General features: G+C 43.9%; 1 protein-coding gene across 2 annotated transcripts in view; it reads left to right on the top strand.

The window, feature by feature from the left end:
• Positions 1–7,748: 7,748 nt before the first annotated feature.
• Positions 7,749–14,916, top strand: part of INPP5F (inositol polyphosphate-5-phosphatase F) — an 88,880-nt gene continuing 81,712 nt past the window's right edge. For both annotated transcript variants that reach the window (XR_007460961.1, XM_049646538.1), the window contains exon 1: positions 7,749–8,069. Coding sequence is in view for 1 of the 2 variants with exons in the window: in XM_049646538.1 (XP_049502495.1) it covers positions 7,973–8,069 (97 nt within the window). In the remaining variant the exon portion in view is untranslated. The remainder of the gene's footprint in view (positions 8,070–14,916) is intronic.

Here is a 14,916-nt window from a genome sequence, read left to right on the forward strand (position 1 = left end):
GTGTCATTAGCCTCAGGGCAAATCCTCTGTCTCTAATTTGAATCCAGGCCAACATCCACCTTCTAGTTACATGATTAATATCAATTGCTCCTATTTCCCAGTGATGTGATTTGAGCTAAAAGCATCTGAATCATGGATATATTAACATATTTCTTCTTTAATATATATTAACGTAATGTATATGTACATGTATAAAACATGTTAGGAATCTATGAAATCATCTGAAATCTAGTGGAGACCCTTAATACATAAAGCAGATTTTTACAAAATTATAAAATGACATTTCTGTAACACTTTATAGGTCAGAACACCCTTTCAAAGACTTTACCTCATTGAATCCTGCTGAGAAACTTATAAAGAACATTTTCTATTTTCTCTGCATTTTACATGAAGGAAGCCGGCCTTAGAATTGGGAGATTTGTTGGCCCACAGGGCTTTGGTGAATGGAGGTGGTGGTGAGACGGGGGCTCCCCATTGGCCAGCGCTGATGGGGTCACATGCAACTGGTAAACACTTCTGTCTACTGGGGCTGGGGCAGGGCCCAGGGCCAGCAGGGGGGTGGGCAGAGGAGAACAAGAAAAGAGATCCCATCTGAACTGCTTGCCTTATACTACTCTTTCCTACCTGTCTCTCCCCATCCCCCTTGGATTTCTCAGCTCCAAGCTCGACAGGCAGAATAGCAAGTAATGCTGTTACATCAAATTATATCCTATGATATCATAGGGTCAGCAGGAAACAAGGAGCTGGTGGTGTGCTGGGGAGTGCTTTCAGATCCGGGGCTGGTCTGTTTCTGCAGGTGAACATCAGTCCCTCAAACTTGTTATCCTCCTCGGGGCCAAATTCTCCAGTTTTCATCGTGAATTCACAAGGGGAGAAAAGTTCAGAATGGAAGGTCCCCCTCAACCCCCCAAATATTTACAGGGCACATTTTTTTCAAAATGAAAATAGTTATACTGAATCCCAAGGGAGTAACAGGCTCCCACTGAAGTAACTGAGACAGCATTGTTAATGTCTGGGTGTTTCCGGCCAGCTCCCTTTGCCCCGCAGCTGGAGAGCTTTCTGGCTTAGCTTCCTGCTATCTCTCTCCCTTTCCCATCCTCCAAGAAGGGCCCCTGGCTCTCCTGGGGTCAGATTTCACAGCAAAGAACTGAAAAAGAGGAAGGAGCCTGGAGAGGGTTAGGAGTATCTGTGCTGTATGAAGACAGTGGTGAGAAGAAAAGTAAGATTAAAAAAACAACTTACAGTTGAGAAACACACACAAAGGACTTGCATTTCCTTAAACTATTTTTAATTGTGTGGAATGGGTCTTTTTTTTAAGTTCAGTGCTGCCCTGGACTGAGTCCCTTGGGCTACAGTTTTACAAGCATCACACCTACAACCTGGAATCTTGATGAAATCATAGAACCGCAGTGGGAAAAACCATGAGAAGCAAGGCACTGCTTACAGGCAACTTAAATGTCAGGATTTCGCCATATTCAAAAAGCAGCAACATTACTCTGATACTAATGAAATGGCCAGATTTTGAAATATGTTTGCCACATCTGCAGCTGGTATCTGGTTACTCATCATGAGCCTTGTTAAAAGGTCACCTTGGGGACTTTGCAAATACTATTCCACTCTTCACTTCCCCCAGCTGGGTACCCCACCCCCTTGCCCATCCAGTCCGGGGCAGTCCAGAAACCCCTCCCCCAATATACACCTTCTCTGTGCTTCCTCAGGCTCATTGAAGAATTGCTGGAAAATAGAGGGAAAAGGATGGGCCACTAGTAGGAAAACCGAAACCCTGTATTTCCTTGTCACTAAGTGCTACCCTTACAAAATGGTGAAAAACAGTGAGATGTTCTTTTTCTTTAAGAGAAGAAACAATGGATTTAAAATCTACTGGGCAGCATTTCAAGGATGTAAGTTTCTGCAGGAGCAAGTTCCTGCTGTTTTCTGGTGCAGAACCCTGCATCTGGCTCTGTGCTGACAGCTCAGAGCCTAGGGCCTGCTTTGGATTCTGTTTCCCTCTCTCTCTGCCTTTCCCCTGCTCACGCTCTCTCTCTTGAAAAGACATTTAAAAAATTTAAAAAAAGAATAAATAAGCATTAAAAAACATTTTAAAAATCTCTGACATGATTATCTAACAGACAGCATTTTTGACAATTGTTATTGATTTATTATGGTACCGACCCCAGTAGGCCATCCACTGGAGAGTTATAATTGGCAGAGAGGAAGAACAAGCCACAGTTATTGCTGTGGTTTAGAAAACGTGCCTAAGAAAACAACTCTGTTCCTTTTGCTCCATTTACAAAAGTATACAGGGGCTCCTGGTGGCTCAGTTGGTTAAGTGGCTGACTGTGGCTCAGGTCATGATCTCACAGTTCATAGGTTCGAGCCCCGCATATGGCTCTGTGCTGACCGCTCAGAGCCTGGAGCCTGCTTCGGATTCTGTGTCTCCCTCTCTCTCTGCCCCTCCCTACCTTGCACTCTGTCTTTCTCTGTCTCTCAAAAAATGAATCAATGTTAAAAAAATTTTTTAAAGTATACTGTGCAGAAAGATGGCTTATATACTTAACTATACCTTGTTTTGACAGCATTTAAGAAGTTAGGAAAGCTCAAAAATACTAAGCAGAATATGAAAAATGAAAAGACCCATGCCTTGGACTGCTGACTTGTGAAGACAAAAGGTTCTAGATCCTTAGACAATAAATTACCTAAAAATGTTTTTGTGTGTGGTGGAAGAATGAGTTTTACACAGACACATTTAACTAGTGTTTCTTGTTTGTTTGTCTTAAAATGTAAAGCATTAAAAACACATGGTTAAAAAAACAGAAACATCATACAGGAGTATAAAGTGAAAAGGAGAAGTTTTTGCCGTCCTTACATTTCTGATCTCCCTTCCCCTGCCAGACCCATCTCTCCTTCCCATTGATGGGATTTTGGGGTGATGGTAGGGTACAGAGCTGATGGCCAAGAAAGAATTCTTGAAGACGTCTTTGATGCAAAAAGGTAAGTTCATTGAAGCACGGGGACAGGACCCGTGGGCAGGAAGAGCTGCACTGGGATTGTGAAGAGTGACTGATTATAGTTAGGGACAGCATAAGTCTCTAAGGAATTTTGGAAGCAAGGTTTTCAGGACCTTGAGGGGCTGGCTGTTGTGAGGAAAACACATTTATTACTGTTTAGTAAAACCTCAGTCATGAGACCCTTCAGATCTACATCAGGGGGCCATAAGTCCGGAGTATAATTGCTAACATATACTTGGGGTTAAAGATAAAGGAGGTTTGCGAAAGAATTTTTATGCATTTAAGGAGACTTACAGGATCCTAGGGGGTTGGGATAATATTAAGCCAGGATTCCATTTTGCCCTCAGCAAAGTGTCATCATCATGGCAGCTGAGCTCCTAGAGGGAGGTCACTCCACTTGTTTCGAGGACTTGTCATTGGGCTGCTGGCCATAAGGGGATTTAATTTTTCATTTGCCTTTGTCTCCCACATCACCGCGGCAAGCACTTAAACCTCCTTACATCTTGATGAGGGTGATATTTGGGCTCCAGGAAATAGAGTCTATAGGTTTCTGGAGATTAGGCTATGGATAAGATTGCCTTTTTCTTGCAGTTTACTAAGTTATCCATAAATGGAAGGAGACTCCTGTCCTGCATGACTGTGATCTCTATCAGTCAACCATCTGCTTTCTTTCCTTTCCCCTGTTCTGGGGCAGCCAGGAGTGTCGAGGAATATCACGCATATCCCACCTTTGTTGGGGGGGGGGGGATGCTGTTAGCCTGTCCTTTGTCCTCAGCTTGCCCCACGCTCCCTCATCATCATTCCTCTGAAGTAACCGTACTTTTTTTTGTTTTGTTTCAGAAATGTTCTGGGCCTATAAAAACACCTCTCTCCCGTTCTCCCTTTTTAAAAAACCCAAATGGGATACTTTAAAATACTATTCTGCAATTTGGACTTAGTGTGTAACAGTATATCTTGGGCATTTTTTTCAAAACAGCTTTTTTTAGAACTATCTAATTTAACTATTTTTTTAATTGGAAAGTAAATGCATAACAGAAAGGAAGTGAGAGACAGCTGGCTTTAGACAAATATGAAATCATCACTATAAAGGCTAATTACCTTCCTTCTGGAAGGAGATTAGATGTAGAAAGAATCGATTCCTTTTTCTCTTTCAAACACACACACAAATTATTACAGCTGGTTAAACAATAATTTAGGTGGACACTTTTATCAGGCCATACAACTAAATAAGGAGTACTTTAAAAAAAAATGTTTATTTGAGAGAGGCACAGAGAGAGAGTGAGAGACAGAATCCCAAGCAGGCTATGCACTGTCAGCGCAGAGCCTGATGCAAAGTTCAAACTCACGAACCGTGAGGTCATGACCTGAGCTGAAATCAGGAGTCAGATGCTCAACTGACTGAGCCACCCAGGCACCCCAACAGTGAGTACTTTTTAGCCCTCCAAAGTATAGAAATGAAGGAGATGGTCTTCTCCAGTGAACAGAGTGGTATCTTTCTATTGGACCAATGTGACAGTCTCCTGAGAGGCTTTTCCCTTTTTTCTTCCATGGTGCTTTTCAAGCAGTTTTATATATGTCAAAGTGCTCTGAGATGGTTGTTACAATTTCCAATTGTCCCTGATGAAGTTAGGGGAGGAGGTAGCACAAGTTTACTGGCAGACAAATCCATGAGAAATTGGCTGAGGACTGGTCAAACGCAAACATTTGGCTTCCAAGTGTCTTGTGCCTTTAACTACTTGCACTGCTGACCTATGAATTAGCAGCCTCCCGGCAGGCAGAACATGTATTTTTAAAATTCCCTCCTTTGGGAGATTTCTCATACACAAACCAGACTGAAGAAAGTTCCCATAGACACACAACATACAAGACTGTGGGCAAGTAGACAGGAAATGATGTTAAAAGTCACATTTCACCAGCGGACACTAGACTCCAATCAGAACCCAAAAATCTCAGAGACAAATAGTAAACTTGACACTGAAGGCCAAATCAATAATCAGAGTTGAGTCATTTACCATCATTATTTGCGTAGGTTTAACTATGTGGACACATTTCTTCATGTTCATTGATTTCAGGGCTGGAAGAACCCTTAGTGATCATCTCTTTTAATATATAAAGAAACAGACTAAAAAAGATTAAGTAACTTGACCGAGGTCACTCGGAGCTGTCCAGTACAACTAACTCCCTAGGGGATATACTTAAATGGGCATAAGGATACCATACACAGAAGGTAGGTAACATGCATGATGGTTATTCCTGTTTAAAAAGCAAAACAGCATCACATAGACTTTCCAGTACAACCCGGATAACACTATTCAAGGGCAAGAGGGCCTTGAATTAGGAAGTTGGAAGAGAGTGATAAAGGCTAGCCAGTAGCCACAGACCAAGATGGGGAAGCCAGCAAGGGAATGGAGAAGCAGGCCTGAGGTTCAGGAAGTCCATAGCAAGAGCAAGGCAAGGCAGCTGTGGCAGGAGACTGGAGATGTGATACCTGCCGAGGACAGAGCATTTACTCGCTTCACTCATTCTGCTCAGCCAGGCATCCATTTAGAGAGAGAGGGAGAAAGTCAGAGTCCAAGAGCAACTTTTCTTCAGGTTTTCTGTCTCCTAAAGATTCTGCTTGTTAACTCTGAATTTATAGGTAACCACCCCCTTCCATGGTATTAGTTAATGATTGACTGCTGTTTCTGCTAAGCTGCTATTGGGCAGATTTTTCCAATAAATTTCACTTTAAAAGTGTTGTTTAACCCTGACTGCACATTAGAATCTTCTGGGTAGCTGAGGAAAAAAATGCTGATGTCAGAGCCAACCCCAATTAGATTCTGATTTCATTAGTCTGAGGTTCTAGCGTTGGTGTGTTTGAAAAACTCCCCAGGTGATTCTAATAAGTAGCTAGGGTTGGAACCTCTGATTTAAAACATCAGGAGAAGTTTCAATCAACTAGCCAATTGTTTTCAATTACAATAGCATTGTTTTCTTCACATCTGGCAATGTGATTCATTAAAAATAATGATATAATTTGTAGAACAAACTGTCATAGGGCTTTCTCATCACCTACTCATTTTTTGCTAAATAAAGTCAGCATATGGCTGAATTCAACAGTAAATCTGAAAGTGATGATTTCACGGAAACTTATCTCCATCATCTTGTGTCTAAGTCACATCACAAAGATTTGCTCTAGTAATCACTCCTCTTGATCTTTATGTTGAAGACATCTGGGCAGTCCAGGGTGCTTGGGGCTTATCAGAGATTCCAGACATTTTGCCACCAGAGGTCTTTCTGTGCTCTGGAAATTCAGCAGGGAAATCAGTGTGGGCTGGAATAATTAGTAATGTGGAATTCCTTGCTGCTTTGGGGCCCCCTCACTTTTATCTAAGCAGAAGATTAAAAGTATTGCCTTCCTTTTCTTATCTCCTACCTCATTTTTTCTTCTTTCCTTCTAAAGCATTATAGAATACAAGAGATAGGACAAGCAAAAGTCACAGATTTATAAAACAGAATGTAATTAAAAGTCATTGAGTTCAGAGGCGCCTGGGTGGCTCAGTTAGTTAAGCAATTGACTCTTGATTTCGACTCAGGTCATGATCTCAGGTTTCATGGGTTTGAGTCCCATGTAGGACTGTACGCTGACCCTGCAGAGCCTGCTTGGGATTCACTCTCTTTCTGCCCCTCCCCTGCTCTTGCTTTCTCTCAAAATAAATGACTAAACTTTAAAAAAGAAAAGTCATTTAGTCCAACCACCATCTGAGACCAAGAGACCTTGCCAAGATTACACACTAGATCATGCCTGGAGCTGGAGCTGACCTGGGTACCTGACTCCCAAGCCGCATTGGGTTCAAGATACCACCTGACCTTTCAAAATAGCTCAAAGATATTCTGGAGGGCTTCCACCCTCCACCAGACATCTTATCCTTGTCAAACTAGATCCCTTTCACTCCACTGATCGACATATTTTTTGATGCCTTCTCAGACCCATCCTGCTTAATTCGGGACATGATCGCTTCTGAACTTTGCTGCCTTCTTCCTCGCTAGAGCCCTATGCTAATACTTGTGTATTTTCTATTTTTACATGCTCCTGCTTGATGTGCATTTATTGGATACCTGCTGTTGTCAAACGTCACAAGGTACTGAGAGTAAATACAAAACAGAGAACGGCCCTGCTCAGCGGAGGGTCTGGCTGGGGCTAGACCCCAGTAACCATCGTCTTGGGTCGCTTTTCCGGCTCTGCTGGTCCGGGTCTCTGCGGCTGCTCAGGCCCAGGGGGGGAGGGGGTGGATGTACGGATGTGAAAGGAGCTAGCATGGGAGGGAAGACCCCACGAGGAGCCAGCATGGGAAGAAAAACCCCACGAGTGAGCTTCTGCTCCACGGGCCACAGGGGAGGTCAGCCATCCCCTAACTCGGTCAAACCCGGGTTCTGCCCGCTTTAGCCCCAGATGGGAAGGCGGGCCCGCCAGGGGAGGGGCCTGGGAAGAGCGGGCGGAGGGGTGGAGGAGGGGGAGAGGAGGGAGAAGGAAGAGCCTGAGGGGAGGAGCCAGGAGACGAAACCCCGGAGAAGCTGGAGGAGAGGGCGGCGGAAGGGACAGGAAGAGGAGCCGAGAGGGAAAAGGCGCGCGGAGGAGCCAGGGAGGAGGAGGAGCCTGGGAAAAGCCGGGGGAGGAGCCAGAAAAGAGGGTGGAGCCTGGAGCCGGGGGAGGTGCCAGGGGCGGGGCCGGGAAAGAGGCGGAGCCGAGGGAGAGGCCTCCAAGGCCACCGCCGCGGCCGCCGCCGGTGCGCGTTCTTCTCCCGCGGGCCTGGCCGCCGGGGCGTTCCCTCAGCCGCCGTTCCTCGAGGCGTGGGTTCTGGCGGCCCCAGTCGACTAGTACGCCCCGCGCGCCCCCCGCGGGTCGCCGCCGCCGGGGCCGGGGGCCGCGGAGACCTGGGCGCGCCCCGCCGCCGCCGCTGCCTCCCTCGGCGCCTGGGGCCGGCATGGAGCTCTTCCAAGCCAAGGACCACTACATCCTGCAGCAGGGCGAGCGCGCGCTGTGGTGCAGCCGCCGCGACGGCGGCCTCCAGCTCCGACCCGGTGAGACTGGCGGCGCGGGGTGGCCTCGGGCCCGGTGCGGCGGGGCGGGGTGGGGGGCGAGGAGGGGGCGCGGCCGGGCCCCTAGCCGCGGGCAGCCGGACGGGCGCCGACTGCGGCTCAGGCGCGCGGGGCGGGGCGGGCGCGAGGGGAGGCGCACGAGCTGTCATTATTTCCTGGCGGGAGGGAGCGCTTGCCTCGCCCCTTCCCCTCCGCGGGGGACAAAGGGCCGGCCACCCTCGTCCCTCCGAGCGCGCCTCCGCGTCGAGATCCGCTCTGCTGCCGGTGGGGAGCGGATCCGAGCTGAGTCGCGGGGTCGGAAAGTTGGGGCGAGGTGCGCCTGGCCTTAGAGGCCTCTTCCACTCTGGAGCGGTTCTGGCACGTCCTCTGAGACAAGTTCTGGGTTCGAATCCCGTCCGGATCTCAGACCAGAACCGACGCACCGGCTCAGTGGAACGTCCTGCCGGAGCTTCACTCCCTGTTGCCATCTGTGTGTTTCTGGTCCTTTCTTGTTAAAGGTGTGACTTCCTTCTGCCTACCTCGTAAGCACCCGATTTAAAGCACCCTTTCTTTGATTTTAGTGTTACAGTTGAACTGCATCGTAATGTTAAACTTTTAATACTTTTGTATGACTCAGTATTGTGTGATACAGGATGTGTCGTGGGGCCACATTTGGGTGTCATATAAGCTGTTAGGAGGCGCCTAAGTCTGCAACGATGAGTTTGTGTTAGGAAAGTTAGTTGACAGTGGTGAGTTAAATAGAGCAGTTCTTGCCCTCAAAGAGCTGACAGTCCAGGACGCGGTTTCCTTTATTGGGGGGCGGGGGGGGGGGTAGGATCTCAGTGCACCTCTCCTTTGAGGTTCCCAGTTATTTTTTCCTGAGAACCTCCGAGAGCTTTCATTTTAGGAGAAGTGAGAGGACAGGGCTCTTTAAAGAAATAGCCAGAACATTTAAAATTTATTTGTAATTCTGTGTGTATTGTAGACAAGAATTCCATGGTATGAATTGAGAAGTATAGAAGGTCCAAATGAGCTTTTTCACATGACAGCTGTTAGTGTTTATAACAACATGGTTTCCTCGGACCTTTTCCCTTAATAGGTTATTCCCATTCCCCACAACAACCTTACAAAGCAGGTGGTGGTATTCTCTTTTTCAGGTGAGAAGAAGACAACGTGTGAAACTTGAGTAACTTGCCTGGGCTCACAGAGAGAGCCTGCCAGAACGCTTTCTGGCAGGTTCCACTGCTTTCTTATGGGGGCCTGCTAGTTGATTTGTGAGAGCAGTGAAGGAGAACTTATTATTTTTTCCTAGGCTCTGGCTGTATTTTCCTGCAATTACATTTTATTTCCTCTACTCAGAGTAAAGACAAACTACCACGCTCAGATAAGGTTCCTGATGATCTTGGGACAGAAGTTGCTGTAGACAGGATAAATTTGACCAGTCTCCAGTCATTCTCTTCTCTGTTTTTTCTGATTTGACCATTTGCCTAACACCTCCCACCCCTCTGCCCCTCCAGTTGGAGTAAGGCTTCAAATGCCCCTTGAAGAAAGGTAGATTGCAAAATTCTCCAGGCTGTCCAACAGCCGACCCTTTAGATTCTTAGGGCTTGGCTATTACAGCTGGATGAACTTGAGATCATCTCCAATTCATCCGGCAGAACACTTTTCTGTGGCGCATTTCCTGGACTATAAAATGAGGGTTGGGCTTTGGAGTCCTTGTACATAAAATGTGTTTAAAACAGCACTAATTTGTTCGGTGTTTGTTCAGTGTACATCTTGGAGGACAAGAATTAATGTGTTTCATAAAAAACAGCTCTCTAGGTGGTCACCTGTGAATTTGGGCAGTGGATTGAGACCTATATAAATAGGGTGGACTTGGTTGTTTCCATTTCTAGGGCTAGTCTCTCCTTTCTGTTGGCCTCTAAGATTGACAGAGGTGAACCAAGCTGGTGGGATTGCATGCAAGGAAGTAAGGTCATGGAAGCCTTGAGAATAGGAGGGGTTTTAGGTGAATTATTTGTCTTTTCCTTGGTTTGTGTTTGTTTCTTGTACACAAGAGGCTCTCCAATCCTAATGGTTGCTTGGGCATAAATTACTCAAAGTGAAGTAAGTCAACTCTTCTTGTATGCTTTCAGTGGAAGGCTACCGAAACACCTACTTCTGAGCTCAAGAAGCTCAGTGAGTCACAGGCATAAGCCTTTAATGAATATTCACAGGGTAATGTGGGCCTAGATTTTGTATTAAGCCATGTGGTTTGAATTACTGTTTATATATCCAAAGTCCATATCAGAAGGCAAATTAAAAGTTTTTTTTCCTGAATAAAATGATTGTAGTCTGTGCAATTAAGTTCATATCACTTCTGAGGATATAGCAGACCACAGACAGAAGTAGACTAAAAATCTAGAGGAAGGAAGAGGCCATTATGTTTTTGAAGTAACAGCTTGTTTTGATCTTCAGGTGTGTTCAAGTGTAGCCAGTGAATAAAGAATCCCGTGCATTTAACTTTTCCAAATAGTTTTTCCTATCCAGTACTCAAGGTCCTTTCTAAAGAATGGCTATTAATAATGGTATTTTAATTGGATAAGTGTTTTTCAGATCTTTTTCTATAGAATCATTTAATATTGTCTTCATTTTATTGGCTCTTTTCCCTCTGCTTTTACGGACAGCTTTGCTATTGTTTGTAATGACAGCATTTAAAATCTTTCATTGCTTCCTATTGGCTATTTAACTGAATGGGTTACTGACCAACTCCTTTTTTCTCTTCCAAAGGGCAGTATTCTAAAACCAAAAAAAGCCTGTGGGCATTGTGGTTTTTGTTTTCGGCTATTGAACCACCTGAAACAGGACTTGTCTTTTTCCTAGAGACATCAAAAGAATCTGTATTGATATTTAAAGTTAAACGACCATTTCCTTGGCCTGGAATGTTTGTCAGCCCCTTTTCCTGCCTAATTTATTCTGTTAAGTCCCTGCTCAGATACCGCCTCCCCGCTGTGCTCACCCAGGCCCACATCCCTGGGGCAGAATTACCGGTCACCTTTATTGTGTTTCTAGGTGCTTTATACACTTAGTACACACTTTGATTATAGCCCATACTGCATCACATGGTAGTACTTTGCTTACTTCTTTCCTGTTGGACAGCGTATTCCCCAAGGCAAGGACTTTCCTCATCTTGGTATGTGGGCTTTACAGTAGTTAGGATGAAGAAGGCATTTTTGGTTGAGTTGAGCTAAAGTCCGTGTTTTCTCTTAGTGATGTCATTGCCATAAAAATAGGATGTTGTGTTATGCTTAATATTCATTTTAAGCCCTGTTTTGAATATCTTCTAATTGGGGCAGAAAATCTCTGTCCAGCAGGGTGAGGAAATAACCATGAGAAAAGGTGTATTTCCACTTGTGTTATTTTTCTATCTCATTTAGTATCACCTTTTTTTTTTTAAATCCCTGTGGTAGTATTCCCTATTTTCTTAACATTGCTTGAATTTTTCAGTTTTTTCTTCTAGCTAAACACTTGAGTGCTGTTATTTTTTTATTTTTTTATTTTTCTGGTGTTTCCACTTTTTTAAGGGTAGTGAGGAGTCTGTATTCATACATAGCAACTGCTTTTCGGTGGATGCTTCTGTCTTGCAAGGTAATGACTACCAGAGATTGTCTTATGTTCTGCCAGGGAAAATGATAAAGCTCCGTGTGAATATTCACTAATCTTCCTGGAGTGGTGTTTTACTATCTGAGAATAAGGATTATAATTTAAAGACTTAAAAAAAGGAATATAAAATAGTCTACTATTGGGGAAGGGTGATAAGGTCTTATCTCTTTAGTCTTAAACATTGCTGCTACTAGCCTTGTGGCTTTGTCTGATATGACGGTGTTATGTAATTTCCTGCTGAGTATTGGTTCATTCTATTCTGAGACTGAGTGACCATGAAAAGATGAGAGCGAGCATCTGTCATATACATAACATTCATAAGCCTGTAAACTATATTTATAGTTATGATACTCTAATGAATACCAGAGAACATTTTTTTTTGGAGGGGATAGTGGCTCTCAGAATTCACAGAAACGTTTAAAAGTGTTCCTGTTCTTTGTCGAGTTATTTTTTGATGAAAGTTATTTTTAGTATGCCATATGAAGTTAACTTTTTTTGAATGAGAAATTGTAGCTCTGGAATTGAAATAACATAGAACTTTTATCTCTTTTCAGGAATCGTATTTTATGAAACTATATTCAGTTTATTTAGAGTTTTTTAGTGTCATTTGCTGTTTACTTGGGGAAAAAAAGATTTTTGAACTTTATCTTTTTTAAACACCACGTTTACTAAAAATTCACAAATTACCACGACAAAATGTAATTGGGCATTTTGATTTAAAATTGGATTATTAAATCTGTTGTAAAAATATTTTAACCATTTTGTTGAATAACTAGGTTTTTTCCTGGTGTCTTTAGTCTTCAGTTTCCTTTAAGCAGTTTATCAGTTTTATACCCCAAACCCCTTTTCTCCCGTATTTTATATTTCTAACAAGCTAGCAGTTAGATTGTACATTTATTTTTATGAATATTGGTGCATGCAAGATAGAAAAGACCGCTGTTTCTACTCCCCCACTTCTTTAGCTTAAAAAAACCTAGTTTTTCTAAGGTGACTGATGACCTTTGCAATCAAGTTTTACAGATTGTGGGAAGTTTTTGTGCATATTTTGTTGTCTACATTGTCAACCGAGATTAATCATAGTAATAGTAACAGCTTTTATTTATTGAGCATTTTTCTGAATCAGATAGTGTTCTGAGCTCTTAACACGTACTGTTTTATTTCATCCCCACAATAAACATCGGGAGGAGGGTTTATTATTATCCTCATTTCATAGGTGAGGAAACTGAAGCACAGAGAATGAATTTGTCCAAGTTCAAAGAGTAAGAGTTAGGCTTCTAACCCAGTATATGACTCTAAAGCCAAATTTTCCCCAGTATTGACAAAAATGTTTTATAAACCTTTCTACCTTCTTGACTACAGTTATAGGATTTATATTTTAATGGTAGTATCTGAAATGTATCTTTCGCTATCATAATCATTATAGGGTAGCATATGTAGAGAGTAAAAGAGCCTCACATGTCAGAGCATGCACATTGAGAAAGGATCTATGTAGAATGAAAGGCTGATAACTGGGACTACTGGTCAGTCTTTGATCCTACCCCTGCCCTGACTCCTTGTACCAGAATTAGTTCATGTAGTACAGGGAACATTGTTATATAATTGACTAATTGTTTTTCCAGTTAGGGTCAGTTTATCAGGTTTCTCTTCGGTTCTTAGAACATCTGCAGTTTGGGCAGGGAATAGATACAGGGTAGATCTTTGAGCAGAAACATCGATATGTACTGGATGGGAACTATTTCAGCCAGTGATGAGCAACCTGAAGCCTTTCCCCATCTCCCGTCAGGAGTCCTAGATCCAATTTCACAGGCATCCTTTCAGAGCACGCAGAGCAGAGAGGGAGTGGAGGAGAAAACGTCTTCGGGGCAGCCACCTTCAAAGACGGGAAGAACCTCTGTAGAGTCCCTGGTTCCCAGATGCTTGGGCTGTGACCAGGCCTTAGCCAGCAGAGGCCAGGACTTGCCAAAGGCTGGTTTCAGGAGAGGCAGTCTCAAGGCCTTTTAGGCTAGAGCATTCCGGTGCCAGAAACCAGGGAGCCCAGACAGCTTGGTTTTTGAGAAATTTGGTTGCATTGGTGCTGCTCCCCGATGCCCAGCAGCTTGACTCCCCTTTGTCCTAACTTCCCAGGCTAATAACTCAGCCCAAAGAAGGACATATTGGAGGCACCTGGGTGGCTCAGTCGGTCAAACATCTGACTTCTGCTCAGGTCATGATCTCGCAGTTTGTGAGTTCAAGCCCCACATCAGGCTCGCTGCTGTCAGCCTGTCAGCACAGAGCTCACTTCAGATCCTCTGTCCCCACCTCTCTTCTGCCCCTCCCCTACTTGCGCTTTCCCAAAATATAAATATTAAAAAAAAAAAAAAGGAGGTGTAGATTTATAGTTATTTCTCTAGCGCCTGGCCCATAGCAGGTCTTCTGTAAAAACTATATTGAATGAATTGAAAGGATTCTGGTCCCTGGTCAACCCTGGGTACCCCGAGCAGCAAAGGGTCTGTTGGGAAGATTAAATGGAGAAGATAGGAACAGAAGACTAGAACACTGCCTGACTTGACAACAGCAAAAACAACAAAAAACGTGGTAATTTCTCATTGTCATTTTATTCATGAAGGGAGGAATCGGACTTTTAAGTCTGGAATTCAATAAATCTCTTCTGTCTTTGAATGAAAATAAATGGGATGCGAAGACATTTTAATTTTTCTTGAACTGGCCATTATGCAAAAACCACAAATCGCTTGTTGCTAATTTTGGTCCTTGTGATTTATGACAAAATTGGGTTGTCCTTGCTTCGGCAGCACAGACGTGACAAAATTAGGTGATGTATTTGCAGATAGATACTAGACTATTAGCAAATCAAACTAGTTTGTGCTGTTGAGTGGATTCTCAGAGCCATAGGCTAACTTTGGTGTGGTTTCATGGGGATTTAAATGTGTTGGGTCTTTGTAAGCAGTATCTCTCTATGAGTAAACTGTAAACTGTTCTATTTCTGTTCAAAAAAATTTTTTAATGTTTATTTTTGAAAGAGCGAGCGTGAGCAGGGGAGGGACACAGAGAGAGGGAGACACAAAATCTGAAGCAGGCTCCAGGCTCTGAGCCGTCACCACAGAGCCCCACGCGGGGCTTGAACCTAGGAACCGTGAGATCATGACCTGAGCTGAAGTTGGATGCTTGACCAGCTGTGCCATCCAAGATGCCGTGTTCAAATGTTTTAAAA

Source organism: Panthera uncia, chromosome D2 (assembly GCF_023721935.1).
Source record: "Panthera uncia isolate 11264 chromosome D2, Puncia_PCG_1.0, whole genome shotgun sequence".
Lineage (NCBI taxonomy): Eukaryota > Metazoa > Chordata > Mammalia > Carnivora > Felidae > Panthera > Panthera uncia.